Source organism: Dipodomys spectabilis, unplaced genomic scaffold, assembly GCF_019054845.1.
Source record: "Dipodomys spectabilis isolate Male_0828 unplaced genomic scaffold, ASM1905484v1 ptg000176l, whole genome shotgun sequence".
NCBI classification, from domain to species: Eukaryota; Metazoa; Chordata; class Mammalia; order Rodentia; family Heteromyidae; genus Dipodomys; species Dipodomys spectabilis.
Genome location: NW_024870853.1, coordinates 917290 through 944573, shown reverse-complemented (window position 1 = coordinate 944573; position 27284 = coordinate 917290). Strand labels below are relative to the sequence as shown.

At 39.6% G+C, this 27284-nt stretch overlaps 1 protein-coding gene across 2 annotated transcripts in view; it reads right to left on the bottom strand.

Moving 5' to 3' along the window:
* LOC122120682 (histone deacetylase 8) overlaps positions 1-27284 on the bottom strand; it is a 267402-nt gene that overhangs the window by 159771 nt on the left and 80347 nt on the right. For both annotated transcript variants that reach the window (XM_042694937.1, XM_042694936.1), the window contains exons 5-7: positions 13769-13881; positions 9220-9297; positions 8550-8658 (exon numbers count right to left, since the gene is read on the bottom strand). In XM_042694937.1, coding sequence (XP_042550871.1) covers positions 8550-8658; positions 9220-9297; positions 13769-13881 — 300 coding nt within the window. The remainder of the gene's footprint in view (positions 1-8549; positions 8659-9219; positions 9298-13768; positions 13882-27284) is intronic.

Sequence of the window (27284 nt, the reverse complement as noted above, 5' to 3'; positions counted from 1 at the left end):
ATTTAAACTTTTGGTGCAATCCTGATCCAGGTAAGTGTGCTAAGCTAAATTCTTGGGTTCAGGGACCTCATTTGCATTATTCACCACCACCAATGCCCATCTAGTACAGTGTCTGTCACAGAGTAGATGATACGTTGTTGAAGAATGGACCTTGAATAGGAACACATATCAAATGTTAAGTCTGGCACCAGGTACTAGTGGGTGGCCTGGTACTTTCTTCTCTTACCCTTCTCCTTCTTGTTAATTGATAAACCGTAATTGATAAACCACAAAAAGCTGGGCACCAGTGGCTCACACTATAATCCTAGCTACTCAGGAGGCTGAGATCTAAGGATCATAGTTCCAAGCCAGCCTAAACCAAAAATTCCATGAGACTGTTATCTCCAATTAATCACCAGCTGGAAGTAGACATGTGGCTCAAGTGGTAGAGTACTAACCTTCAGCAAAAAAAAGCCCAGCCCTGAGTTCAAGCCCCAGGACTGACATAGACCTATACACAGACACACACAGACACAGATACACAGATACCCCTACCATAAAATGTGACTTAAGCTGCTTGAACCTTTGGTAGGCAGGTCAGAACAACTTTGGAGAGATGAATTTTGGCCTCATATCTGGTCATACGCTTTAGACACCACTGATTTGTACTTCAGAGACAATATTAGAGTCTAAGGAAAAGTCTTGTGCAATAAACACACACTTCAAAGATACTTCATTAAGAATCAGCCAGGCACTGATACCTCATGCCTATTACCTTGGGCAGGAAAGTACATGAGACTCTTATTTCCAATAAATCACAAGAAAACCAGAATTGGAGCTGTGGCTCAAAGTGGTAGAGTGCTAGCCTTGAGCAGAAAAGCTCAGGGAGAGAGCATAGGTCCCAAGTTCAAGCCCCTTGACCAATTTCCGCCCCCCTGCAAAAAAAAAAGAATTGGTGATGTAGGATTTTCTTCCTAACTGTATGATGTGAGTGGAGCCCAATATAGATGGTCAAAAAGGTTCTACCCAGGAGTTACTGAACTTTAGTGAGCTATTCCTTTAATGATGCTGATATCATCCTAAAGAACAAGTTAAGTCCTCTTGGATTTGGACCCTCTGGCTAGCCCTCAAACAGTACAACAAAAGTCTGACAAAAGGCAGTTGTTGACCAATAAAAAAATTAATTTGATCCCAACAGCACAAAAAGTAAAAATAGATCAAGGCAATAAACAATTAATTAAAAAACAGAGCCAGGCACCCAAGGCTCATTCCTGTAATCAGTCCTAGCTACTTGGGAGGCTAAGACCTTGGGGGTCATGGTTTGTAGTCAGCTAAGGCAGATAAACACGTGAGACTCCACTGCCAATTAACCAGCAAAACAATGCTAGAAATGGTTGAATACCAGCTGAGCAAGCAAGCCAAGCAAATAAGTACAATGGCCCTGAGTTCAAACCCCAGTACCAGCAAAAACAAACAAAAAGAAGTAGTAGTTCTTTCATAAAAGAGAAGTGTTTTTACATGCTAATCTACTCTACATCATTCCAATTTTAGTCTATATGCTGATGAAGTGTTTGTGTGTGTGTGTGTGTATGTGTGTGTGTATACACCCGGTAACTGGGACATGAACTCAAGGTCTGGGTCCTGTCTGTCCCTGAGCTTTTGTGCTCAAGGCTAGTGTTCTACCACTTTAGCCACAGCTCCACTTCCAGGTTTTTGGTGGTTAAGTAGAGATCAGAGTTTCACAGACTTTCCTGTCTGTCTGTTTGGCTTTGAACCTTGATTCTCAGATCTTCGCCTTCTGAGTAGCTAGGATTATAGGTGTGAATCACTGGTGCCCGATTTGAAGTTCTGTGTGTGTGTGTGTGTGTGTGTTTGTGTGTAGGGTTCCTGGGCCTTGAATTCAGGGCCTGAGCTTCTTTTGCTCAAGGTTAGCAGTCTACCCCTTGAACAACAGCTCTACTTCTGGATTTTTTTGGGGGGGGGGCAGTAATTTAATGGAGAAAAGATTCTCACAAAGTTTCCTAACTAGGGCTGGCTTTGAATCACAATTCTCAGATCTCAGCCACCTAAGTAGCCAGCAGTACAGGTAAGAGCCACTGGTGCCTGGCTGATTTCATTTTTCTTGTGTCAATAGTCTTTCATAGTGATAAAAGGTTTCTTTCAATGTTGAGCCACAGGACACAAGGGAGGCAGGCAAAGAACCAAACACAGATAGAGTCTTTCATAGTAACTACCAACCCCCAACTCTACTTCACTAAACTGAGTGATTTTTCAGCTCAGGCTACCCTGACTGGCAATTTTTTTAATATATGGATGTAAATACTGTTTCTTAGTTAAAACTCCAGTTTAACAGTTTTTTGTAAGTCCTCTTCATTGAGAAACCTATTTAATATGTCTTCCATTTGGTAAAGAATCTATAATTAATCATCTTACAAGTAAGTTAAGGTGATTGCCTTACTTAAACATCTTAGTGAATATTTTTGTTTGTTTTTTGGGTCCGGTTGTGGGCCTGAGCTCTGTCCCTCAGCTCTTCACCTCAAGGCTAGTGCTCTACCACTTGAGCCACAGTGCCACTTCTGGCTTTATTTTTCTGCTTATGTGGTGCTGAGGAATCGAACCAGGGCCTCATGCATGCAAGGCAAGCGCTCGACCACTGAGCCACCTTCCCAGCCCAATATTCTTAATAAAATGTGTTTTTTTTTCAGAACACTACACTGACAAGTTCAGGATGTGTACCCATACTCTCCATGAGCATTATATACACAGCCTATGAGACCTACCCTAACTACCAGACAACTAGTAAAGAATGTTTTCTGGCTAAGTCTGGCTATAGAATGATAGGTAGGATATAAACTAAGTATTAGCAGTATACCTCTGACTTTCTTCTCTCAGATTCCACATATATCAATAGCAATTCACAGTGGGCAAGTAGTTGGGTCATCCTGCAGAAACTGATGGTTCAGAGTGGTACCCTACTGTTTATTACAAACTCTCACGAACAGTCAGATACAGTTAGAGTAACCAGTTAAACCCAGGAAGAACAATGTCTTGTTTGTTTGTGTATGTATGTATATACTTACTTATTTGGTGCTGAGAATGGAACTCATGACCTCACACATGCTAGGCAAGCACTCTCCAACCAAATCTCACTGCCAGATCCTCAATACTTTCTCTTTTAGATGACAAAACTTGGGAACTAATAAACCCTCCTTCAGTACAAAAGTGTATGGGGGAGATGTTTTTAGGTTGAGGATGGAGTGAGGTTGGTGGTTTTTATATAATAAAGATTGTAATGATGGAAAAGTTCTCTGCTGATACCTGAATATGTCCATTTAAGGTCTGGCATCTTGTCCACATGGTGGGGGAAGGTGAAGCCCCCCCCCCTTTCAGGTGATGGGGATAGGGGAATTCCTGGAGACAAGAGCAGGCACTTGGCTAATAGGTTACTAAACCTGTCAGTTCAGTGTCTGGGATTGGGAGTTTAGGCCCAGACCAGCTCAGATGCCAGGACGCCATGCCATGTGTCCCTGTGTTCCTGTCCTGTCTCCAGTCTCCTGGCAGTTCTCTGGTCACCATGGTGTCCCACTTCAGCTCTCCACTGGAGATGAATTGGTTTGTTGGTTCTTTCCTTCCCTCTGGCCTGTTTCCTAACTTTGTTAAGTGTAAATACTGGCTGCTGGTCTTTGAGACAGGGAGACAGGGGTCTACCATGAAGTTGCCGGCTTTTTAATAAAGATTCCAAGATTTAATCTTTCAAAATGTGGTTTCTCTGATTTCTCACCTTACAGCAATATACCTGTACCATCTCTATACTGGTGCTGTAGACTTTCATTTGAAGGGGAAGGTATACTTATAAAAGTAATGTTGAAGTTCTCTCATGCTAGTTAAAACAGAAACCTAGGGGCTGGGAAGGTGGCTCAGTGGGTAGAGTGCTTGCCTTGCATGCATGAGGCCCTGGGTTCGATTCCTCAGCACCACATAAGCAGAAAAAAAAAAACAGAAACCTATTTCTAAAACAATTCTAGTAATTCCCATGGAAATTAAGGAAGTTTGTGGGAATCAATAACCCTTGCCTTACTATTTGCCTGGAAAAAACTAATTGTGAAATTGCCATTTACATAAAATGGAACACAAGGCCTTTTGGTGGCATTAGAAAATGGCTGTGTCAAGCTTCCACATGTAATCTATTATAAGAAATGCTAAGCTGATTGTGTGTGTATGTGTGTGTGTGTGTGTGCTGGTCTTGGGGCTAGATGTCAGTCCTGGGTGCTGTCCCTGAGCTTTCTCAAAGCTAGCATTCTTCAAGACACAACTGTACTTCTTTGGGTGGTTAACTGAAGGTAAGAGTCTCATGGACTTGTCTGTCTGGGCTGGCTTTGAACCGTGATCCTCAGATCTTACCTTCTTGAGTAGCAAGGATTATGGGTGTGTGAGCCACCAACGCCCCAGTAATCTGACTTTATTTTTCTTTCAGTCATGGGGCTTGAATTCTGGGCCTAAACGCTGTCCCTCAGCTCTTTAGCTCAAGGCTAGCACTCTACCACTTGAGCCACAGCGCCACTTCCGGTTTTCTGGTGGTTTATTGGAGATAAGAGTCTCATGGACTTTCCTGCCCGGGCTGGCTTTGAATCGTGATATTCAGAGCTCAGCCTCCTGAATAGCTAGGATTACAGGCATGAGTACTGGGGCCCAGCTAATCTGACTTTTTAAAAAGAGATTTGCATTCAGTGTTACAGTGGCAAGGTCAGAAAGCTGAGAGAAAAAAATCATCTTGTTTACAAAGGAAGGGAGAGAGGGAGGGGAAAGGACAAAGGAGGCAAGAAAAAGAAAAGAAAAAAGAGACTAGAAGGGGAAGGGAGGAAGAAAGTGAGGAAGACAAGGACAGTTTAGTAAATTGCACAAGTTCAGGCAGCTCACTCAGAAGCACTGATAAGAGGTCCTTACTATCTCACCAGAAGCAAGCCAAAATGCCACTGAGATTCAGAACAAATGAGCCATTTATGTATCTGGTGTATCTTTTGAGGCAGGCAGATGGGTCAGAGGTAATAAACTGAAAAGATGATTCTTGGGACTGAGACCTAGTTGCCAGGACTGGCAAGACTGTGCAAATCTGGTTGGTTAGTTGACAAGGATTGCTGTCTTACTTTTACCATTTCCCCCCTAGTGGTCCATCACTCAACTCCTGCTCCTCTGTTCTACAAGGAGCTCCCATCCTAGCTCTTTGCAAAGCAGCTGCCTGTGAAATTATATGACTACAACTGAGTGGAGTGAGGAGATATTGTGCCAAATTTTCATTTCCAGGCATATTTCTAATTGTAGAAAACAAATCTTGATCTTGTTGAAAGAATTTAGGTATGAGTCCAACAGATGGGAGAGATGTGTGGTCCAGGAAACCTTCCTGGCACCCCTGGAATGAGAGGGTATCTTCACATAATGCCCTAAGCAGGCTTGATTTCTAAGGAAAAAAATCAAAGGAAACAATTCTTGTACCTCTAATGAAAACCTGGAAACTGTTATTCTAGATGATCACTGCTGTGGCTCCATGAGCAAATGGCCCTGGGATCTGTACACTGGTTCATTAGTAGAGAAGCTAGAAAAATCACTCTTTGCCTGCCTGCCTGCCTGTCTTCTCTGTTTGGAAACTGAATTCAGAGCTTTGAACTTGCTAGGCAAACATCTTGCCTGGGCTGGCTTGGACCACAATCTTCCTACCACTGCCTCCTGAGTAGCTGGGATTACAAATGTAACCATCATGCCTGGCTTCTTCTTGGAGATAGGGTCTTAATATTTTTTCTTTTGTCCCATGGCTTTGAACTTCAATCATCTTATATTCCCCATTCAAGTAGCTCTGGTGGATCTTTAATAAATGCTTGGGCTGTTTACTTTTAAAATGCTTGTAATTAAGTTTTTTTTTTTTTTTTTTTGGGTCTGGTCATGGGGCCTGAACTCTGGAATTGCATGCGTCCCTCAGCTCTTCAGCTCAAGGCTAGTGCTCTACCACTTGAGCCACAGCACCACTTCAAGCTTTTTTTCTTTTTTGCTTATGTGGTGCTGAGGAATTGAACCTAGGGCCTCATGCATGCAAGGCAAGCGCTCTACCACTGAGCCAACTTCCCAGCCCTGTAATTAAGTTTTATACCAAGAGTATTTTTAAACATGAATTACCATGAGATTAAATTTTTGTATCATGTAGCAGGAACTGGAGTATGTTTTTTTTGTTTTTGTTTTTGTTGGGCATGGGGCTTGAACTCTGTTGGGCATGGGGCCTGAGCTGTTCAGCTCAAGGCAAGTGTTCTACCACTTGAACCACAGCGCCACTTCAGGTTTTCTGGTAGTTAATTGGAGATAAGAGTCTCACAGACTTTCCTGTCCAGGCTGGCTTTGAACCATGATCCTCAGATCTCAGCCTCCTGAGTAGATAGGATTACAGGTAAGAGCCACTGGTGCTGGACTTGGAGTATGTTTTAAAAAAAGAAAACAAAATGCAGGGGAGAAAGAGGCATTTTTCTTATTGAAGAAGGGTATGTAGTAGGTGTCCTTGGGGGTGAGCACTGGGAAACCTTCAGTCTACAGATAATACTCACATATTCTAAGTAGTGAAATGCAATGCTGGTAGAGGATTAGGAAGATCTCAGGGGATTTCAGTCGGGGTACATGATGGCAATTCATTTAGGGAAGGCTACAAACCATACTTCCAGGCTTATGAGTGGTGGCCTTTCAATTAAGGCCAAGCCAGAGCTCTAGGAAACTTTGTGGATGGTGCCCTGAAGAGAATAATCTAGTTTTCTAGTACAAAAAAAAAGACAACAAATTTTTGGGCATGGTCAAGAAAGGAATAAAGACAAAGTAAGTTTCTGATTATAGAGAACCAAAAGACTCATTCATTGGCGAAGTTACATAAAAGCAGCTCTGATCTGCACACCTCAAGGACAGAACAGAGTCTGAGGGGAACAAAGAAGGGCAATTAAACCATCAATGTTAGGTTCCAGTCTAACAATACAGAAGCAGCCAGGGCACAAGATGAAAATCTTGAAGGGGCTAGTGCTGCGGAATGAGTGAGGGAAGGATTGATTGGCTGGCCAAATCTCTTAAGCTAAGAGGCACCTTTGAAGCATGAAGTTTTTCATTTTTAAGTAGTTCTGCTTTGTTTATACAACTGCCAGTGATGGTGGCCAGTGTGGCCAGGCTCCTTCGGGAACCCTCTGTTTGCCAGCAGAACTTGAGAGAAGAACTGTGAGCCCAGCAAAGGAGGGATCTGGAGTATCTCAAGCCCTGCTGCTGACCTATAGTTCGGTAGACTTGAGTTCTAGGGAGACTCACTTTTTTTCTTGCCATTGGCAGCAGTGAGTTTATTTATACCTGAAATCTCAATTTTTGCAAATAAGAGCTTAACATTCCACCACATTCTGCAGGATGTGTCCATATCAATGGTCTACAAATCAAACTGTCTATATAAGTGTCTGTAATTTGATCCTTGACTTTAAGGTGAAAACAGATTTGGGTCAGTGGTTGACACCTGCAATCCTAGCTATGCAGGAGGCTGAGATCTGAGGATTATAGTTAAAAGTCAGCCTATGCAGACAAATCCAGGCGACGCTTATCTCCAATGAGCCACCAAAAAGCTGGAAGTGGAACTGTGGCTCAAGTAGTAGAGCAAGAACCTTGAGTGGAAAAGCTAAGGGACAGTGCCTAGGCCCTGACTTCAAGCCCCATACCAATACACACACACACACACACACACACACACACACACACACACACAATCCAACCATCTTTGGGGCTAATGTACCTCAATTTTGTAGTGTGTACTTAGCATGTACAAGGCCCTGGATTCCATCCCCAGCACTACATGCGCACACACATGCACACATGCACACACATTTCTGACTACAATTTTACCACCATGGATAGAATGCATGATAAAGAATTATAATCAACTCTAGCAGGGAACCACTGGCTCACACATCTATAATCCTAGCTACTCAGGAGGCTGAGATTCAAAGGATTAAGGTTTGAGGCCTCTGCTGGCAGAAGAGTTAACAAGTACAAGGTACTAAATTTAAACCCTAGTAATGTAGAGAGAGAAAGGGGGGGGGAGAAGGAGAAGGACAAAGGGAGAGAGAAGGAAAGAGGAAAAAGGGAGGGAGGGAAAGGGGGGAGGATTATAGTCAAATGTAAAATTCACAATAGTTTAGGGAAGGAAGGTCTCCATAAGGGGAACAGAACTGTATTCCATCATATTAAAGAAGTTACACACAATAGGTTTCTTTGGCTAAGAAAGTAACAGACAAATGCTTCCCCAAGACAACCTAAAAGCTTTTCTTTGGGGATGGTCTTAATCATATGGAATAGGAGGTACACGTGGAGCATGACTTGGTTTAGCTGCTCAGCTCTCTCCAACAGAGGGTTGCTACCCAATCAAATAATCAGAATGAGCAGTAGCTAAAAGCTATGTATTCATGCAATTGTTTTTTTTTTCAAACTGTTCCTTGCAAACAAGAACTCTGATGATATCACTGCATCCCACAGAGATACCATCTACTTGCTACTAGCTCAGGTTCCTGCCATACCTTTCACAGATGTGGTAATACCTCTCGTCCTGTATGCCATCCTGAATAGGCACATTCACACTGTAGTAGCGTCCTTTCCCTAAGCCTACATCAGACACATCACCTGTACCTGTGATAGAGAGAAACATTGTTATCAGCTATTAAAAGCACAACAACTCAGAAAACTTAAAGGATTTTCTGGCAGCAATTGGGAAAACTAAAACAATTACTTTGGAGAATATTTGAAATTAGTGATGAAAAAGAATGAAATTAAGAAAAAGAATACGGAGATGTAACAAGTACAATGTTAGGGAAAGCAGGAAACCCATAAAGGCACTGAAGTTTCCATCTTACTGAATGGGATATAAAAAAAAGAGATTTAACCTTTTGCCTGAGTTTTTTGTATGTCTTAGGTGGACATAATATCAATAAACTATTAAGATGTCCAGACCAGCCTGGCCTACCAATAGCATAGTAAGTGTAAGTGACTGTTTATAGTCCATAAAAATCATCCAGAAGGAGCAAGCAGTGTTACTGTCATTCCTCTTGTTATTGTCACTTGAAGTGAGAGTTTTAAATTTTTGCATAGACTAGCACCAATAAGAGGTAAGTAGCATAAGAATAGTAGAATTGTGGCGAAGAATCACAGTATCTATTCATTAAATGTATAGGAAGCACAGAGATCACTTGCCTGGGAAAAATCCTGGAGAGAATTTGTGCAGGGACACAGTCATGACTTTGGAGGTGAAACTGAAGGCATCTTCTACACCTACCAGAGAAAGAAACATCAGAGAGATTACTGCATAGATAGGTGTCTTGTTTGCAACATCTGAAAAATCTTGAAAACAGCTGTGGAAAGTGGAGGAGATGAGAAAGCAGCTCATTACTGAAAGCAGCACACATCCCTGGTTTCCCATCTTTGCAATTACAAATGTGTTAAGACTCGGGCTCCAAGTGAACTTTGAAGGTACCTTTTCGAATCCATGGCAAAGTATAACCAGACTTCCCCTTTCTGAATAACGGGATCCCTGGGCTCTCCTTGACTTGTGCTCTGAGTGGTGGGGAAAAACAAAGGCCCAGGACTGAGGCATTGTCAACAGAACTGAACAGATAGAGTTAGCACCAACTTTCTTCTCTACTGTTTTGTGTAAGTGACTCTAGTTCAATGCTTGGGATTGTTTTTTCAAAGAAGTATAATAACTCTTTAAAAACATATCCAAAACAAACATTAAGCATTATATAGTGAAAAACTAATTATGAAGTGCCTCTCTCTAATGCAGATTTGGTTATAAATGCAGACTGCCTGAATTTCCCTTGGTACTTGGTACCTAGTATTGTATAGCTCATCTTCTGGTTAAGATACTGAAAACAGAAAATAGTCAAGCCTTGTCCTTTATAGCATCTTTATTACAGAAGGTTTTTTTTAAAATGTGGTATTAGCATTTGAATTTAGGGCCTTGCTAGGAAGGTGCTCTACTACTTGAGCTCTGTCTCCAGCCTCTTTTACTTTAGAGTTGGAAGACAGTTCTGTCTTTGCATACATGTTCAGACAAGCCTGAACTATGACCCTCCTCCTATTTATGTCTCCTCCCCTATATGTGGGCTGATCTTCCTTTTAATACTTCAGTAGCTGGGCTAACAAGTATGTGCCACTATGCCCAACTTATTTGTTGAGATGGGAGGTCTCACTTTTTGCTTCAGTTGCCTTTGACCTATGATCCTGATCCCTCTGAGTAGCTGGAATTATAGGCATTAGCAACTACACTCAACTACAACAGTTTTAAAGCCTGGAGGAAGACTAGAGGAGTGGCTTTTGGCTCTTTCTGTTATAAAAAGTCAGAAAATAATGTTTAGGTATAAAAGTTGCAATTTATAGTAACCTTCACAAAGCTACTACTTACATGATAACTGTACTGCCCACAAGTACCCCTTTCCTCTCAGGATTACCTAATGTCATACTGTTGGTCACATAATTACTTTGTAAAATGGAAGAACAATGAGCAAATTCAGGTATTATCCTCTTACATTCCAAACAACGATTTTTGTCTCTGTGTTGACTTAAATGCATTCAGTCCTCATTAGAGGCCAACAGAGATCTTAAAAATAATATGAAGTCTATTTGGATATAACAGGTATGTTTGAATTTCCCAAGCCTTATGCTTTGCTCTAGGGAAGCAGTTAAAACCAGTTAGAGGCCCCAGGCAAAAAGTATGAAGGAGACTAAATGAAACAACACAAAATATCTTTTCAAGTTAGAAATAATTACACTGCATGAAAATCCAGATTATTTACCCATCAAGAAACTATTAATTTATACCTCAGCCAAATGTGTGTGTGAATTCTCTGCAACCCCTTCCTCCCAGTGACTAGATCTATTCTTTTTAATCTTAGGCGGAAAGAATAATATGCATTCCTAATTTGCATTTCCTGATGAATTAGGGTATAGACCATCCTTTTATCTATCTCTAGTATCCATTTGTTTTTTTTTTTTGAATGGGGTGGTAGAAATACTACTGGGCAGTTAGAAAATCATACTTTCAAATGGACATAGTAAGAGGTGGAGGAAATGGGGTGGTGTGAAGGAGAGTGGTGAGGGAAGCCACCCGGGAGGTTAGTGATGGAATCATGGGAGATTTAAAAGAAACCAAATGTGTAAGAGTTTGGGGGTGGGGCAGGGGTCACTAGAAGGGAGGTGCTGAAGAGGGGAAATAAACTGAAATGAAACACACCATAAAAGTTGGCTGAAACAGGAAACTCTAAATGGTGTAGAAATAACACTGCAAATGGAAAGAATGGTTTCGGGTGACAGTCTTATTTTGTTCTTATATGGTTTAACAGAGTTGGTTCTATTCTTGAACTCTGAATTTCATAATCATTCATTCATATGACAAAAATTTTTACTGAACCACTATTACATGCAGAGTACTGTTGGTTCAATTCATTGTACAGAGAGAAAGATCTCTACTCTGGAAGAATTTAAAGTTTCTATGGTAAGAAATGACAGTTACACTAAAGTTTAACAATACAAAATAATGCATAATTAAATAACAATCAGTGATACAAACAATACAGGATTTAAAAGGCAGAAGGGAACCCTTTAGGCTGGAGTGGGCAAAGAAAATCTGTTACTGCTGGGATTTGAACGAAGGTAGAAGCAGGAGCTACAAAAGCAGAGGAGGAAGCAAAGGTAAAGAAAAGGGAGGCAAAGGTAGGGATCTGGAAAGAGACCTGCTCATTGAGTAGACCGAATGGACAGTGAGTAGTGAGAAATAGGATAGCTAAAATGAGAAGAGGCCTGAGGGAAGTCTTGAAAGACAGTACTAACTGAGGACTTTATAGGGAAGATCATTGCTTTTCAAGGTGTGGCCTGAAGAACAATCAGAATATTGTTATAATATAAATTCTTTAACCTACTTAATCTGAATATTTTGGGTGTGTAGCCCAGTAATCTGTATTTGAAAACATCAGTCACCCTTGCTGTTCAGTCAAATTTGAAAACCAAAGGACTGAGGTGTGCTGACCAAAATAGAGAGAGTGGGTGGGGGCAGGGAGAAATTGCCTCAGACCTAGAGTCAGAAAATTTAAGTGGCTAGTAAACATTCTAGACTTTGTAAACTATATAAGGTTACTATTATACAGTGCATGTGTGTGTGTGTGCGCGCACACGCGTATGTGCATGTACACACATAACACTTTTATATACTTTCACAACCTTTTAAAAGTGGTAAAAAATTTCTTAACTTACTGGCCATATAAAAATAAGCCATGGGTCAGATGGCTTTCCTTGTTATAGGACATAGGGCCTCAGAAAGGTTTTGAGTACGGTCAAGGTTATATTCAGTTCAGTTAATGTGGTTCTCAAAGTAGTATATTATTTTAACCCTTCTCTCTCCACTCTGTTACCTTCAGTTTTCTGTCATAGATCATGTGTTTCTAGCATCCAGGCGGGTAAAGCACCTTGGGGGAGGCTCCCTGACAAAATTTATTCTTTCTGTTTCTATTCTGGCAGCAAAGCTAACCTTAAGCACAGACATATATTATTGTTTTCCTCCCTTATGCTGTGATGTTAGTCTAGCTAAAAAAATAGCTCCTAGAAATAGGGAAGCATTAACCACTAATGTGGAGAGGGGGCAGGATAGTCTTTAATAATTTATTGCATGAAATGCTTTGTGTCACAGACAGGACTTCTTAGAGAAATAGAATGTGGCAACTGTCCCTGGAAGTCTACATTCTAGGTGGAAAATGTGCAGGAAGTTTAGGAAAGTCCATCTAAATTGTTAAGAGAGTGTGGTATTAGCCAGGAACTGGTGCCACTTCTGGATTTTTCTGCTTATGTGGTGCTGAGAAATCAAACCCAGGGCTTCCTGCATGCAAGACAAGCACTCTACCACTGAGCCACCTTCAAAGACCCCAAGAAGAATCTTTTTTTTTTTTTGGGGGGTCCGGTCGTGGGGCCTGAACTCTGGGCCTGGGCGCTGTCCCTCAGCTCTTCAGCTCAAGGCTAGCGCTCTACCACTTGAGCCACAGCGCCACTTCCGGCTTTTATCTTTTTGCTTATGTGGTGCTGAGGAATCGAACCCAGGGCCTCAGGCATGCAAGGCAAGCACGCTACCACTGAGCCACCTTCCCAGCCCCTCCAAGAAGAATCTTGATAAAAGTACTAATGAAAAGACAGAGACAGCTCTAAGCACAAATTTCCCTTAGAAGTCATGATAAAAGACCCTGTGAAGCCAGGCACTGGTGGCTCACGCCTGTAATCCTAGCTACTCAGGAGGCTGAGATCTGAGGATCAAGGTTCAAAGTCAGCCAGGGAAAGAAAGTCCATGAAACTCTTATCTCCAATAAACCACCAGAAAACCGTAAGTGGCACTGTGGCTCAAGTGGTAGAGCACTAGCCTTGAGCTGAAGAGCTGAAGGACAGCGCCCAAGCCTAGAGTTCAAGCCCCACGACCTACCAAAAAAAAAAAAAAAAAGACCCTGTGAGGTGCCTGCATAATTGGATAAACACTACTAGGTTTTAGTGTTTTCTATATACAGCTTTGTCACAGGGAGAGAGGAGAGTAGAAATGATAGGAGCGTGGCTTGAGAAGCAAAGCAAGAATTGAATCAGAGGAATCTCTGCACTTCCTACTTTAGAACTCTCAGTTAGTAAAACTACATTTGCAACAGGTATTTGTTCTAGAAGGAACTTTACTGATCTAAACCTGCTGTACTAGCATCTTTGAAACTGAAGGGCTTACCATCTCCATGGTGCAGATCCAAATCCACATAGAGAATACGTTCAAATTTCCGTCGCAATCGTAATATTCCCAGGACAGCATCATTGAGATAACAAAAACCAGATGCTTCATCTCTGCAAGAAAATAAGTTGCTAGAGCCAACAGCCACAATACATTCCAAGGGAGTCTTTAAAGCCAAGGATCTAACCCTGGAGATCTAGTCTCTTAAAGTCTTTCGTTCTTTTAAGAAAAACAAAAATCCACATATAAGGATTACATAGCAAATGGTCCAGAATGATCAAGGAATGAAGTGTTTGGGTAAAAGGAAATATTCACGTGGATTGGTAACATTTTCCATTTAGGAACCCAGATTTTCATAGCATAATTCAGCAAGACAGAACTTTTCTCTGATGACTTAGGAATTACTTTTTAAAAAAGTGTAAATTCCCTGGGGTCATTGTGATGAACCCTCCCAGAACCATAAGAAAGCTAGCATCTACTTATAACCTTAACGACAATATCATAGATGATAAATATTGGATACTCTGTACAGACCCTATGATAAAACTTACAAGTTGTTTTCCTTTAATTTTCTAATATGTCTTGGCACTTATTGCTCATAAAAGTTGAGTGTAGAACATACAAATGAATAACCTCCTGGGCAGCATAATATTGTATTTCTGTAAATGTAATTACTACAATGAACAGTGAAGCAACCTTTTCTAGTTATTTTGCTTCCTTCAGAAAAACTGTTGTCATGGATTTCACTAGTGTCCTTTAATGTGTTTTGCTATTAGTACTATTGCATCACATTACTCTCTTATCAACATTCACCTGCTCTTTTATTATATTTCCACTATGCCTCGCTGATTAGATGTAAAAGAACACTTTATCATCAACTTCTAAGGCTGTATGTCCAATGTTGAAGTTTCTTTGCTTCCACAGATACTTCAAATATCTAGTCTATTATTTTTCAAAAAGTGTCCTATGATTTTATTTGAAACTGAATTCTAGACATGAACACTTCAATGGCATCTTTGCCACTGAGAGAAATCTTCCCAGAATTACAAATGCTGAAAATTCTTTATGAAATCTACCACTAGATTTTACCATAAAATTGTGTGTTCTACACAAAGCCCTGGTTCATAGGCAGAATCAACAAGACAGGTACACTGGTGAACAGGAAGCTGGAAAAATATAGGGATAAACTGCTGCACTGAAGTGACCCCAGATATCGAGACAAAGAATACTTTGCCCCCAGACAGGTGCTAGTGGCTCACATCTGTAATCCTAGCTTCTTAGGAAGCTGAGATCTGAGGATCACTGTTCAAAGCCACCCTGGGAAGGAAAGTCTGTGAGACTCTGATCAGAAGTAGAGGTGTGGCTCAAGTGATGGAATACTAAGTTCAGAGACAGTGCACAGCTCCTGAGTTCAAGCCCCAGCGCGTGCACAAACACACACACACACACACACACACACACACACACACGAAAGTAATTCAGCCATCTATTAATTCTCTATAAATAAGAATTAAATATGTGCCCGGCACTGATGGTTTACACCTGTAATCCTAGCTACTCTCCCATGGACCAGGAGATTTATGGAGTTGGGTAAACAAGGGAATTATCCAATTTACCCAACTCCATAAAACTCCTGGTTCATGAGAGAGTAGTGAGGGTACCTTACACCTATAATCCTTGCTACATAGGAGGCTGAGATCTAGAGGATCATGATTTGAAGCCAGCCCAGGCAGAAATAATTGTTAAAAACCAAGCTGGAAGCATGGCTCAAATGGTACAGTGCCAGTAATGAGTGAGCAAGGAGGAAGCTTTTAAAGGGCTAAAAATGTTCCTATAAAAACAATTGCAAATGTTTTAAGAATCCAAGTTTGTATAATAGAGGTCATTTTGACAAATAAGATTAATTCAGTACCTTTTACTTCCTAAAACAGTTATATCTTTTCTGATGTGTCAATGTTACATATAACATATAAGTAGATTTATTTATATAGGTTTACTTCTAGATGCTTAAGATTTAAAAACTGAAAATTTGTTTAACCAAATTGAGTCATTATTATAACAAACTTTATCTCAATAGTAATTATGTTTCATAGCCTATCAGTTTGAAGATAATTTATAAAATATTTAAGTAACTGCAAACTGTGGGCAGATGCCAGGCTGAAATAATGGATAAATTCATTAAATACTTAGATGATTTCTCAGTAAAAGAAACTCAAATCAATAATTACTACATATAACTCTAGGATTATCTGCATTTTCTTCCTACTTTTACATACTATGGGAAGATATATATTCTTTCTCTCTCTAGCTCTCTCTCTCTCTGCTAGCTAGCTATTAGAATCTGTTAATGAATGTATTCTTTTGAGTTACTTAGAGACTATTACTAAAAGGATGTGTTTGGATAAAAAAAGTTGTAGATCGTCTGTGGGAAGAGAATTTTAATTATTCAGGTCAAATATGGCTAAGGTTTGACAAGATTATAAGTTCATAAAAAGAACTTTAGTATCAAATATACTGATGAAAATGAGAATTTTGTTATTTCTCTTTTAAAATGGCAATTTAAAAATTGGGTCTGTTCTTTTTTGGCTGGACTGGGGTTTGAACTCAGGGCTTCACACTAGCTGGCCAGGAGTTCTATCACTGAATCTTACCTCCAGTCCCTTTTGCTTTCATTATTTGTTTGTTTATTTTTGCTTTCGTGACTTTTCGAATAGGGTCTTGTATTTTGCCCTGGCTATCCAAGTCCATGTAGGATAACAGGAATGTACCACTTAGCCCAGCTTTTTAATTAGATGATGGGTGGGGGGAAGGGGTGCGTTGTCAACTTTTTCCCAGGTGGGTCTCAAAAAATACCCTTCTGGTGTCAGTCTCTTGCACAGCAAGGATTACAGGTGTAAGCCCAGTGGGCCTGGCTTATTGGTCTGTTCTTAAAAACAAGTAGGAAAACATTTGTTTCACCTTTTTCTTGAATTCAGAGCCTAGGAGTTGTCCCTTAGCTTTTTTCACTCAGCTGGTATTCGACCACTTAAGCCATACCTCCACTTTTGGGTTTTTGGTGGTTAATTGGAGGTAAGAGTCTCACAGACTTTCCTGCTTGGGCTGGCTTTAAATTAAGATTGCCATATCTCAGCCTCCTGAGACGATAGCCTGTGTCTTGGGTGCCTACCTTGCTTCTGAATAACCTTCCCAGATAATGAAAAGGCCAGGGCAATATTCTATAGTTTCCTGCTTTTTCCTTTTCCTTCTTTTTTTTTTATTCCTGCCATGCTGGAGATCAAACCCAGGCCTCAATCATGCTAGGCAAGTGCTCTACCACTGAGCTACATGTCCAATTCTCCTCTATAGTTTATATTGATTTTATGATGTCCTTGATTACCTAAGAAAGGCAAAATCTTCTCAGGAAAAACCTAACATTTTTTACAATCATTTTACTTCCTATGTTTATATTTAAAACACTTTGTTATCATTTTGCCAGAACAGAGAGCAAAGTATTGTTTTTCAATAACCCAATCATGCTACCTTAATCATGTATGAGAGGACCCATGGAAAATCCTGAATGATTTGTTCTTTCACATTGTAAAGAGAGACACTGACAATCCTTAGGTTTGATGTGCTACTACTAAATGCGAAGAGATTTCAATTTAGAAAATAAAATCATTTCCTTCCCTAGGTTAAATTGGTAAAATGTTACTAATATAAATATTTCAGAAATTGTATGTTGAGTGGGATATTTCTATAGATTCATCCATTTTCTCACTCGCTGTAATAAATTTCTACTTGTCAGTTCAGCTACTGCTTTGTCAAACATTGATTGGACAGTTATAGTGTAGTTATCGAGATGTGTTCAAGACCCCTAGTGGATGCCTGAAACTGCAAATGATACCAAATACGGTATATACTGCATATACTTTACTGCATGTATGTACTTTGATGAACTCTAATTCATATTAGGCAAAGTAAGAGATTTATAATAACTGATAATATAATAGAACAATTATCAAACTATACTATAATGAAAGTTATATGAGTGTGGTCTTGTTCTCTTTCTCAAGATATCCTTTTTGGGTCCACATGGAATTGAACTGAGGACCTTGAGACTTCTAAGTAGATCCTTTACCACTTGATTCAACCCCCCCAGTCCTTGAACTACTTCTTCCTTCTCCTCTCCTCCTTTATCTTTCTCTTTCACATTTTCTTCCTCTTCTTTTTTTAATGGTAGTACTAGGGTTTAAACTTGGGTCCTTAGGCTTGCTATGCCACACATCTAGTTTAGTTTTTGCTGGTTAGTTTGGAGGTAGAATCTTGCAAACTTTTCTGTCTGAGTCAGCCTTGAACCTCAATCCTTCTGCCCTCTGTCTCCCATGAAACTAGGATTATAGGTATGAGCCACTAGCACCTGGTTCAAATATCTTAATGTACTTTGATGACCGTAAATGACCACAGGGAACTGAACTTGGAGAAAGTGAGATCATGGATAAAGGTGAGTGAGGGGTGTTGTACAGTGTTTGCAGTCAGAATTTCGGTTTCTTAAAAAAACATTAACTTGAGTTCAAATTTTCTCCTTGATTTTGCATCTAGCATCTTTCTCATCATTCTATGCTATTGGGATTCACATCACTTACCCATTGAATTTTATGCATCAGCAAATGTTTAAAACATTTCAGTTGCTAAATTGTTTTACATGATATTTCTGATATATTTTGGATATATTCAAGCTATCTGCTTGGCATATTCATGGTATATTATATCAGGATTGTTCTATGTTTTAGCTAAGTCTTTTTCCCTAGAAATATTATGCTCACACACTTTTATAAATTTGGCATAATATTCCCTCTTCTTTGAAAATTGGGTTAATCACTATGTTTACTGATAATTTGCCAAAAATTTATTTGGGATTGACTTTTATCTTGTTTTACATGCCACTGAAACAACTACATTTCCTTGTCAGCTGCATTATTATTCTTGTAATGAACTCTCATCAGATGTTTTCCCTTTTGAAAATGATCAGTAATAAGGTAAACACAGCTATTATAAGTCTTGTCACCTGCAGATTGCTTTTTATGTTTTACTCTCATGCTCCCCTGAAAGCTCTTCCAATCAGCTACAAGCCTGAGGGCTTCAACTTCATCAGAGGACTTTTTCAGAGGCCCATGGAAAAGGATGGGGCCAGGTACCTTCGTGTGGAACCTTCTGATGGGATAGTTTACTTCCCCTTTATTTTCGAAATGCTGGGGATGGAACCCAGGGAGGGCTCCACATATGCTGATGAACAATCTTCCACAGAGTTTCACCCCATCCCTGGTAGGATACATTTTAAAAACCCTGAGGCCATATGAGTAAACTGAGTTAGGATTTCAAGTTGAGAAATAGGTGGGTGAATTTGGAGTGCTAACCCAAGACTGAGTAGTGCCAAGAAGTAAGAGCTGATGAGGAATAGTTTTCTTTGGAATATTACTGTTGTCTTAAAATTATATTTCCTGGACTATAGAAGGAACTCATTTCTTTCTTACACTGTCTAGAACAATTAACTATTTGGTAAATTGTTCTTTGCAAAGAGAAACAGAACATTTGTAAATGGAATTACTTATTCCCTGCTTGAGTTTCCAGGATTTAGAAACATTGATCATTATTTTATTTTCTTTTTTCCCATGATGCTGTGAATGGAATCCAGGGCATTGTGTATTCTAAGTACATGCTCTACCACTGAGCTACATCTTATTTTTATTTTCATAGCAATCTAATTATCTATATAGATTAAATAAAAATCTATTTTCCTTGTTACTGGGCCATGATTACAAACACTGGCAGTGAGTAAGGAAGTTTACTTCCTGACAGGCCCAGGAATCTAAGGATGTTATGAAGCTCTCAATAAGAGAGTGCTTGGGCTGGGAATGTGGCATAGTGGTAGAGTGCTCGCCTATCATGCACGAAGCCCTGAGTTTGATTCCTCAGTACCACACAACAGAAAAAGCTGGGTGTGGAGCTGTTGCTCAAGTGATAAGAGAGCTAGCCTTGAGCAAAAGAAGCTCAGGGACAGTGCCCAGGCCCTGAGTTCCCATGACTTGTAAAAAAAGAAGAAAAGAGTGCTTCTCCTAAGTTTATAGGTACCATCACTAAAACCTTGACTTGGCTTCCTAACCATTACTTAACAGGCTTTCCAAATTCCAAGCTAACATTCCTTATAAAAACTTTCAGCAAAGCAAGCTTAAGAAGGTCTGTATAGTAAATCACCATTTATTTCTATGTCTATATAAATCAGGCTATAGTAAGACTTGCTCATTATTTTTAAATATTTTTTTATTGAGATAGGATCTCATTATGTCACCCAAAGTGGCTTTGAACTTATAATCCTCCTGTCTCAGCTTCTTAAGTGTTGGGATTACAGAGTCTATACCAGTATGCTCAGCAATAATCTTTTTCATAATTCTTATTGAAATACAATTTACATACCTTAAAAGTAACCATTTAAAAAGTATAATTCACCTAGGGGGCTCACACCTCTAATCCTAGCTACACAGGAGGCTGAGATTTGAAAATTAAGGTTCCAAGCCAGCCTGGACAGAAAAGTCCATGAGACTCTTATCTCTAAGTAAGCATTATAAAGCCGAAAATAAGGGTATGCCTCAAGTGGTAGAGTACTAGCTTTGAATGAAGCCAAGGGATGGGACTCTGGCCCTGAGTTCAAGCCTAGTACTAGGACAAAAATCAAATACAAGAATAAAAGAAATTGTATGATTCAGTGCCATTTTGTAATTTACAATAGTGTGCAACCTTAACCTGTCTCCTGAAAAATATAAAAATAAACTGTGCTCATTAAACAGCCCATAACAATCACCGATCTGTAATCTGTGTCTATGGGTTTACCAATCTGGGATATTTCTTTTTTTTTGTTTTAATTTTATTTTATTTTATTTGAGAACATACTGTACAGAGGGGTTACAATTACATGGGCAGGATAATGCATACATTTCTTACCAAGCATTGCAGCCTCCTCCTTTGTTTACCCTTCACCTCCCTTCCCAGCCTCCACCCTCTCCCCCACCCAATCATACCCCCCCCCCCACACCGACATTGTAAAGCTGGTTTTGACATGACATTTTGTACTTCTCATTGTTACATCAGGTCCACCTGAATCCTTAAACGACTTGTTTGTCCCCGTCTCCTCCACATGTTATAGTGACATCAAATATAGTGAAAGCGGGGGTTACACTGTGGGGAAGGGACATACAAAGCAACAAAGAAATAATCTTATAAATGCGTTAGAAACACATGCATGAAAGAAACAAAAACATTAAAATACATATTTGAGGGCTCGTTTTCCTAACATCACATTCTCTGACTTTTTCCGCTTGACTCATACCTATAAAATCTGGGATATTTCATATAAATGAAATAATATGAGACCTTTTGTTTCTGGCTTCTTTCTTTAGCACAAGGTTTGCAAGGTTTATCTGTGTTATAGCACATTATCAGCACATCATTCCTTTTTACAGCTAATATTCTATTTTATATAGACACACAGTACATTTCATTTATCCATTCAAGAAGAATATGCTTGTCAATTATAAATAGTGCTGCTAAGAGCATTTACATACAAGTATATGCTTACAAGTTTTTTTTTGTGTGTGTGTGTGCGTATATATATATATATATATATATATATATATATGTAGAATTGTTGAGTCATGTGAAAATTTTGTATAATCCCCCCTTTTTGTGGATCTGGGTCTTCTTATGTAGCCTGAATGCAAGATCCTACAGCCTCAGCCTCCAGAGTGGAGGAATTGCAGGTATGTAATATTATGTTTATTTTGAGGAATGAGCAAATTTTTCCAAAGCAGCTGCACCATTTTATATTTCCTACAGCAGTGTACACAGGCCCATATTTCCATATTCTCACCAACACTTGTCATTTTCTAGGTGTTTTCTGTTGTTGCTAAAGTTCTATCTATCTCACTGAATGTGAAGTAGTATTTCATTGTGGACTGACTTGTAGTTCCTTGGTGACTAATAATCTTAAGAATCATTTCAAGGGCTGGGAAGATGGCTCAGTGGTAGAGCGCTTGCCTTGCATGCTTGAGGCCCTGGGTTCGATTCCTCAGCACTACATAAGCAGAAAAAAAAAGCCGGAAGTGGCGCTGTGGCTCAAGTGGTAGAGTGCTAGCCTTGAGCTGAAGAGCTGAGGGACAGCGCCCAGGTCTAGAGTTCAGGCCCACGACTAGACCCCAAAAAAAAAAAGGATCATTTCAAGTACTTGTTGGCTATTTGTATATTTCTTTGAAGAAATGTCTATTTAAATACTTTGCTGGTTTAAGTTTTTAAATTTAATTTTTAATTATCTTTAAGTAGTTGTATAAAGGAGTTGCCATTTAACAAAGGAATTTATGAATACAATATATCTTAATCATGTCACCTCTTTCAACATTCTCACCCATCCCTTCCTTACACACCTTTCCCTCACTCTTCTTAATTTTGTAGAATATGCACTGGATTCTTTTTTTATTTATTTTATTTATTTTTTATTTTTAAAATTTATTGTTTTATGATACTTTTCTAGATTTTTGGGGGGGGGGATCTGGTCATGGGTCCTGAACTTTGGGCCTGGGCGCTGTCCCTCAGCTCTTCAGCTCAAGGCTAGCGCTCTACCACTTGAGCCACAGTGCCACTTCCGGCTTTTTTCTTTTTGCTTATGTGGTGCTGAGGAATTGAACCCAGGGCCTCATGCATGCAAGGCGAGTGCTCTACCACTGAGCCACCTTCCCAGCCCCATATACTGGATTCTGGTCTGCATATTTTCCTCTTCTATTCTTTATTTGTCTACCCCTTTCCTCTCTCCTCTCTCCTCTTGACTCATCCCACTCCTTTTGAGTACCTGCTTCCAGGTGTTTTGTTTGTGAACTCTGATTTTGACTCTCTAAGGAATTACACTATTTGAGATTACCCTTGAATCTACCATATTTCAGTTAATAAATTTGCATTTGCTAGCATACAATCTAACATATTTACTTGTGACACTGTACGCTAAATCTAGCTTCCACGTATAAGGGAAAAACATGGATCCTTTGTCTCTCCAGGCCTGACTTATTTCACTTAACATAATGTTTTCCAAGTCTTTCCATTTCTTTACAAATGGTACAATGTAATTTTTTCTAATGGATGAGCAAAATTCCATTATATGTATGTATGTATGTATATTTAGACATAAATACATACATATGTCTACATGTATGTATCTCACATTTTCTTGATACATTTTTCCATTGGGCTAATTCTATATCTTGGCACCTTGATTATGGTGAATAGTGCTGCAAGAAACATGATGTGCTAGTGCCTTTGCTGTATCCTTGTTTGTAATCTTTTGGGTAAATGCCAAAGAGTGGAATTACTACTGTTGTTACTTTATTTTTTATTTTCATGCTTACTACTCTAGGAGTTCTTTGATATATTTTGGATACCAGATGTTTGTAAGATAGATGATTTGCAACTATTTTTCTCACTTCATAGGATGTTTTTTCATTTTCTTGGTAATTTTCTTTAATACACAATTTTTTTTTTTGTTGGTTGTGGGGCTTGATCTCTGGGTCTGGGTGCTGTCCCTTAGCTCTTCAGCTCAAGGCAAGTGCTCTACCACTTGAGCCACAGTATCACTTCCAGATTTTTCTGCTTATGTGGTGCCGAGGAATGGAACCTAGTGCCACATGCATGCAAGGAAAGCATTCTACCACTGAGCCACCTTCCCAGCCCCAATATACAAGATTTTTATTTGTGGGCCGGGTGCCAGTGGTTCACACCTATAATCCTAGCTACTCAGGAGACTGCGATCTGAGAATCATAGTTCAAAGGCAGCCCAGGTATCAAAGTCCATGAGGCTTTTAATTCCAATTAATCACCAGAAAGTGGCACTGTGTCTCAAAGTGGTAGGGTACTAGCCTTGAGTAAAAGAGCTCAGGGACAGTGCCCAGGCCGAGTTCAAGATCCATGATTAACACCCCCCCCACAAAATGTATTTCTTTATTTTTCTGTGCCAGTACTAGGGCTTGAACTCAGGGTGTGGGCACTACTTAACATTTTTACTCAAGATTAGTGCTCTATTACTTGAGCCACAGTTCCATTTCTGGCTTTTTTGATGGTTAATTGGAGATATGAGTCTTACACTACAACTGGATGACAAGTACATGCTACCACATTCAAAATTTTACATTGAGATGGACTCTTTTGGACTTTTCAGCCCAGGCTGGCTCAGAAACTTGATCTTCCCAAACCAAGCCTTCCATGGTGCTGGGATGACAGGCTGGTACCATTGTAACAGGTATGAATTGAGAATGGGTCTTGTGAACTTTTCTGTCTGCTGGCTTTGACTCATAATCCCTCCATTCTCAACTTCCCAGCCACTAGGACCCATCTAGAATGTCTAAATTTAAGAGCTTGTTGGTATTGAAAGTGGGCAACCATAGGTCTTTAAAGTAGCAACTTTGTCTCCAGATTTCTATAATAGTCCACCAAAGTTTAATTTCAATTTTCAGGTTATTTGGATTTGAGATAAATGGGTTAAAAATCAGCCCCCCAAAGTAAATAAATGACTTAGGGTCAGATTAGCATAAACCAGCTCTATAAAGCTGTCTTTGCATTTATACAGGATCATGATGAAAATTATTAGGTCAAGAAGACCCTGTTTGTTAACAGTAACAAATTAATTAGCTGTGTGACAAAACTACCAGAAATATCACTCAGAAAAAAGATAAATGTAATAGTATCATAATTCTTTTCAGTTCTCATCCTTTCTACACCATTTGGCATGATAGGCAGTCATTACTGAGAACAAATAAAGGCTTGGAAGACTAGAAACAAGGTCATATTTGCCTAAAAATGAACCAAGAATATGCACTATCAATCCATTATGGGGAGAAGTGCCAGAAGGCCTTTAAAAAGTAGATCATATTTCCCTTTGGATAATTATGCCATCCAATGTAAATGGATGGAAAAAATGTCAACAGTTCTCCTTACCACTCAGAATCTTAGATAGTTCATAAACAGAATTTAATATTTATACTACAAGAGTCAAAGTGGTGAATCTGTCCCTGAAATTGCTGCAAGATTAATTCAGCTAGGAAATGAGTTGAGTATACAGGTCATGATGAACTAACTTCACTGGTTGTTTCTTTTGGATGTGTAAAGTCTCATTTTTCTGGCTCTAAGCTTCTCTAAGCTTTTTTTTCTCAGATGACTTAGATAGGATTTTTCTTCCCTAAAATATGTTTTTATTCAGGAAAATGTAGGTTAGCAAATCAAAGCCTCACTTGGCTAGTGAATTTTTTCCTGTACTCTATAGAGAATGTAGCAAGCAAAAAGAAACCAAACAGGTTTTCAAAGCCATTTCCTGGAACATCCCCCAGGGGTCAGGTCAGAGTTAGTCAATATCCTCTACCTCCAACAATCCTGTCCAATAGAATCTGGGGGTATAAACACTAATCAGGTCCAGTCTCCTGTGCTTATTAAAGCAGAAATAATGTGTGTGTGTGTGTGTGTGTGTGTGTGTGTGTGTGTGTGTGTGTGTGTGTGTGTTTAAAAAGGGATCAGAGAATACAGTTACCCCTCTCTGAAAATAAAAGTCATCTAGGACAATGATTCACCTAACCAGAAAACTCAGTTAACCAGATCATTCCATTCCTTGAGCATATTGGTTAATTTAAAAGACCACATTTTATTGTGAACTCTCATTTAATAAACTAAAAAACATTAATAGTTTAGCCATCGATACTGGACAGAGGAATTAAATATATTCTTTTCCTCACAAGTAAAGGAACAGTTGTGGTATAATTGATGGAAATGGTGCCTATCCACCTTCCTAGTCAGAGAAAACTCAAAAGCCATCACCAAAGCAGCTGGTGTGGGCTTAATATGTCTGTATTTGGGTTTCTGCAACTTGGGACCTGGCACATAAGATGAATGTCATGAGAGCCAAAGACTTAATGTATTTGCCTCCCCAACTTGACTAGAGTATATGTTAGGTGGATAGGAGAAGAAAAGTCTTTTCTTTGACAACTGAGAAACAAGATGATTTCTGCCCTATGGTAGTTATGTGATTGGCTGAATGCTGCAGAGCTATGGCACCCCGAGTGGTACTATATTCCTTATCTATTCTGCTCATTAGACCTCCCTAAGACAGGGTCTAACAATATCACCACTTTGCTCAGAAGTCCTCTAGTGGGTTCCAAGCCCTTCCTGATTTTGCTGATGCGTTCACTCCTCAAGAAAGCCACTTATCCCACTAGTTCTCCAAGTACTCAAATCAATCTTAATCATAGCAAACTTTTTCCTATATTCTGAATTCAATAAAACGCCTCTGGGCCTTTGCCGTCTTCAACCTGCGGAATGACCTCTAGGATCTCCTACTCATTCTGTAATGACCTCCTACTCATCCTGTAAGATTCAGTTGTGAAGACATCCCTAAAGTTTTACCTTCCTTTCCCAGGCAGAGAAAATGTGTTTCTTCATTTTGTGTGCCATGTCCAAGCATTTAACACAAATATTTACCATGTAACTTTCAAACTGGCTTGTGATAATTAATTCCTATGCAGTGCCAATCTCTGCTACCTCGGCTATAAACTGACAGTTCGGGAGCAAGGACTGCATTTCCCTCATCTTTATGCCTCCATTCCTAGCACAATACTTGAGGACATATTAGGCTCTGAAAAATTTTATTTTTAATTTTAAGAATTTATATGAGGGGCTGGGAATGTGGCTTAGTGGTAGAGTGCTTGCCTAGCACGCATGCATGAAGCCCTGGACTTGATTCCTCAGTACCACATAAACAGAAAAAGCCAGAAGTGGTGCTGTGGTTCAAGTGATAGAGTGCTAGCCTTGAGCAAAAGAAGCTCAGGGACAGTGCCCAGGTCCTGAGTTCAAAGCCCCAGGACTGGCAAAAAAAAATTATATGAATGATTAAGTGTCTAAAGAATAGAGAAAAAAAGATTTGTATTGTTTTCCTTGAATATAAAAAGACAAAAACAGTCTTTAGTTATACATTTACACATTTGAAAGTGAGAAACTAGGAAAGCATGAGAACAGATTGTTAAAAATGGACTTAAAGGCTCATTGCCTAACTGTCAACCTTGTCCCTCATACCAAGTAAACAAAAGCAAAGCATGGATTTCATAGTGGCTGGCCCTCTATGTAAATCTAGAGCTATGCCATGGGCCTTTTAAAATACTATGTGACAAGCTGAGTGCCAGTGGCTCACACCTGTAATCCTAGCTATTCAGGAGGCTATAATCAGAGGATTGTGGTTTGAAACCAGCCCAGGCAAGAAAGTCTGCAAGACTCTTTCTTATCTCCAATAAACTACTCAGAGAAAAAGCCAGAAGCGGCACTGTAGCTCAAATGGTAGAGCACTAGCCTTGAGCACAAAGAGGCTCAAGGACAGTGCTCAGATCCTGAGTTCTCAAAACTGGACAGGCAAAAAAATTACTATGTGACAGAATAGGAAGCTTTTCATTAAATATATTCAGAATGGGTA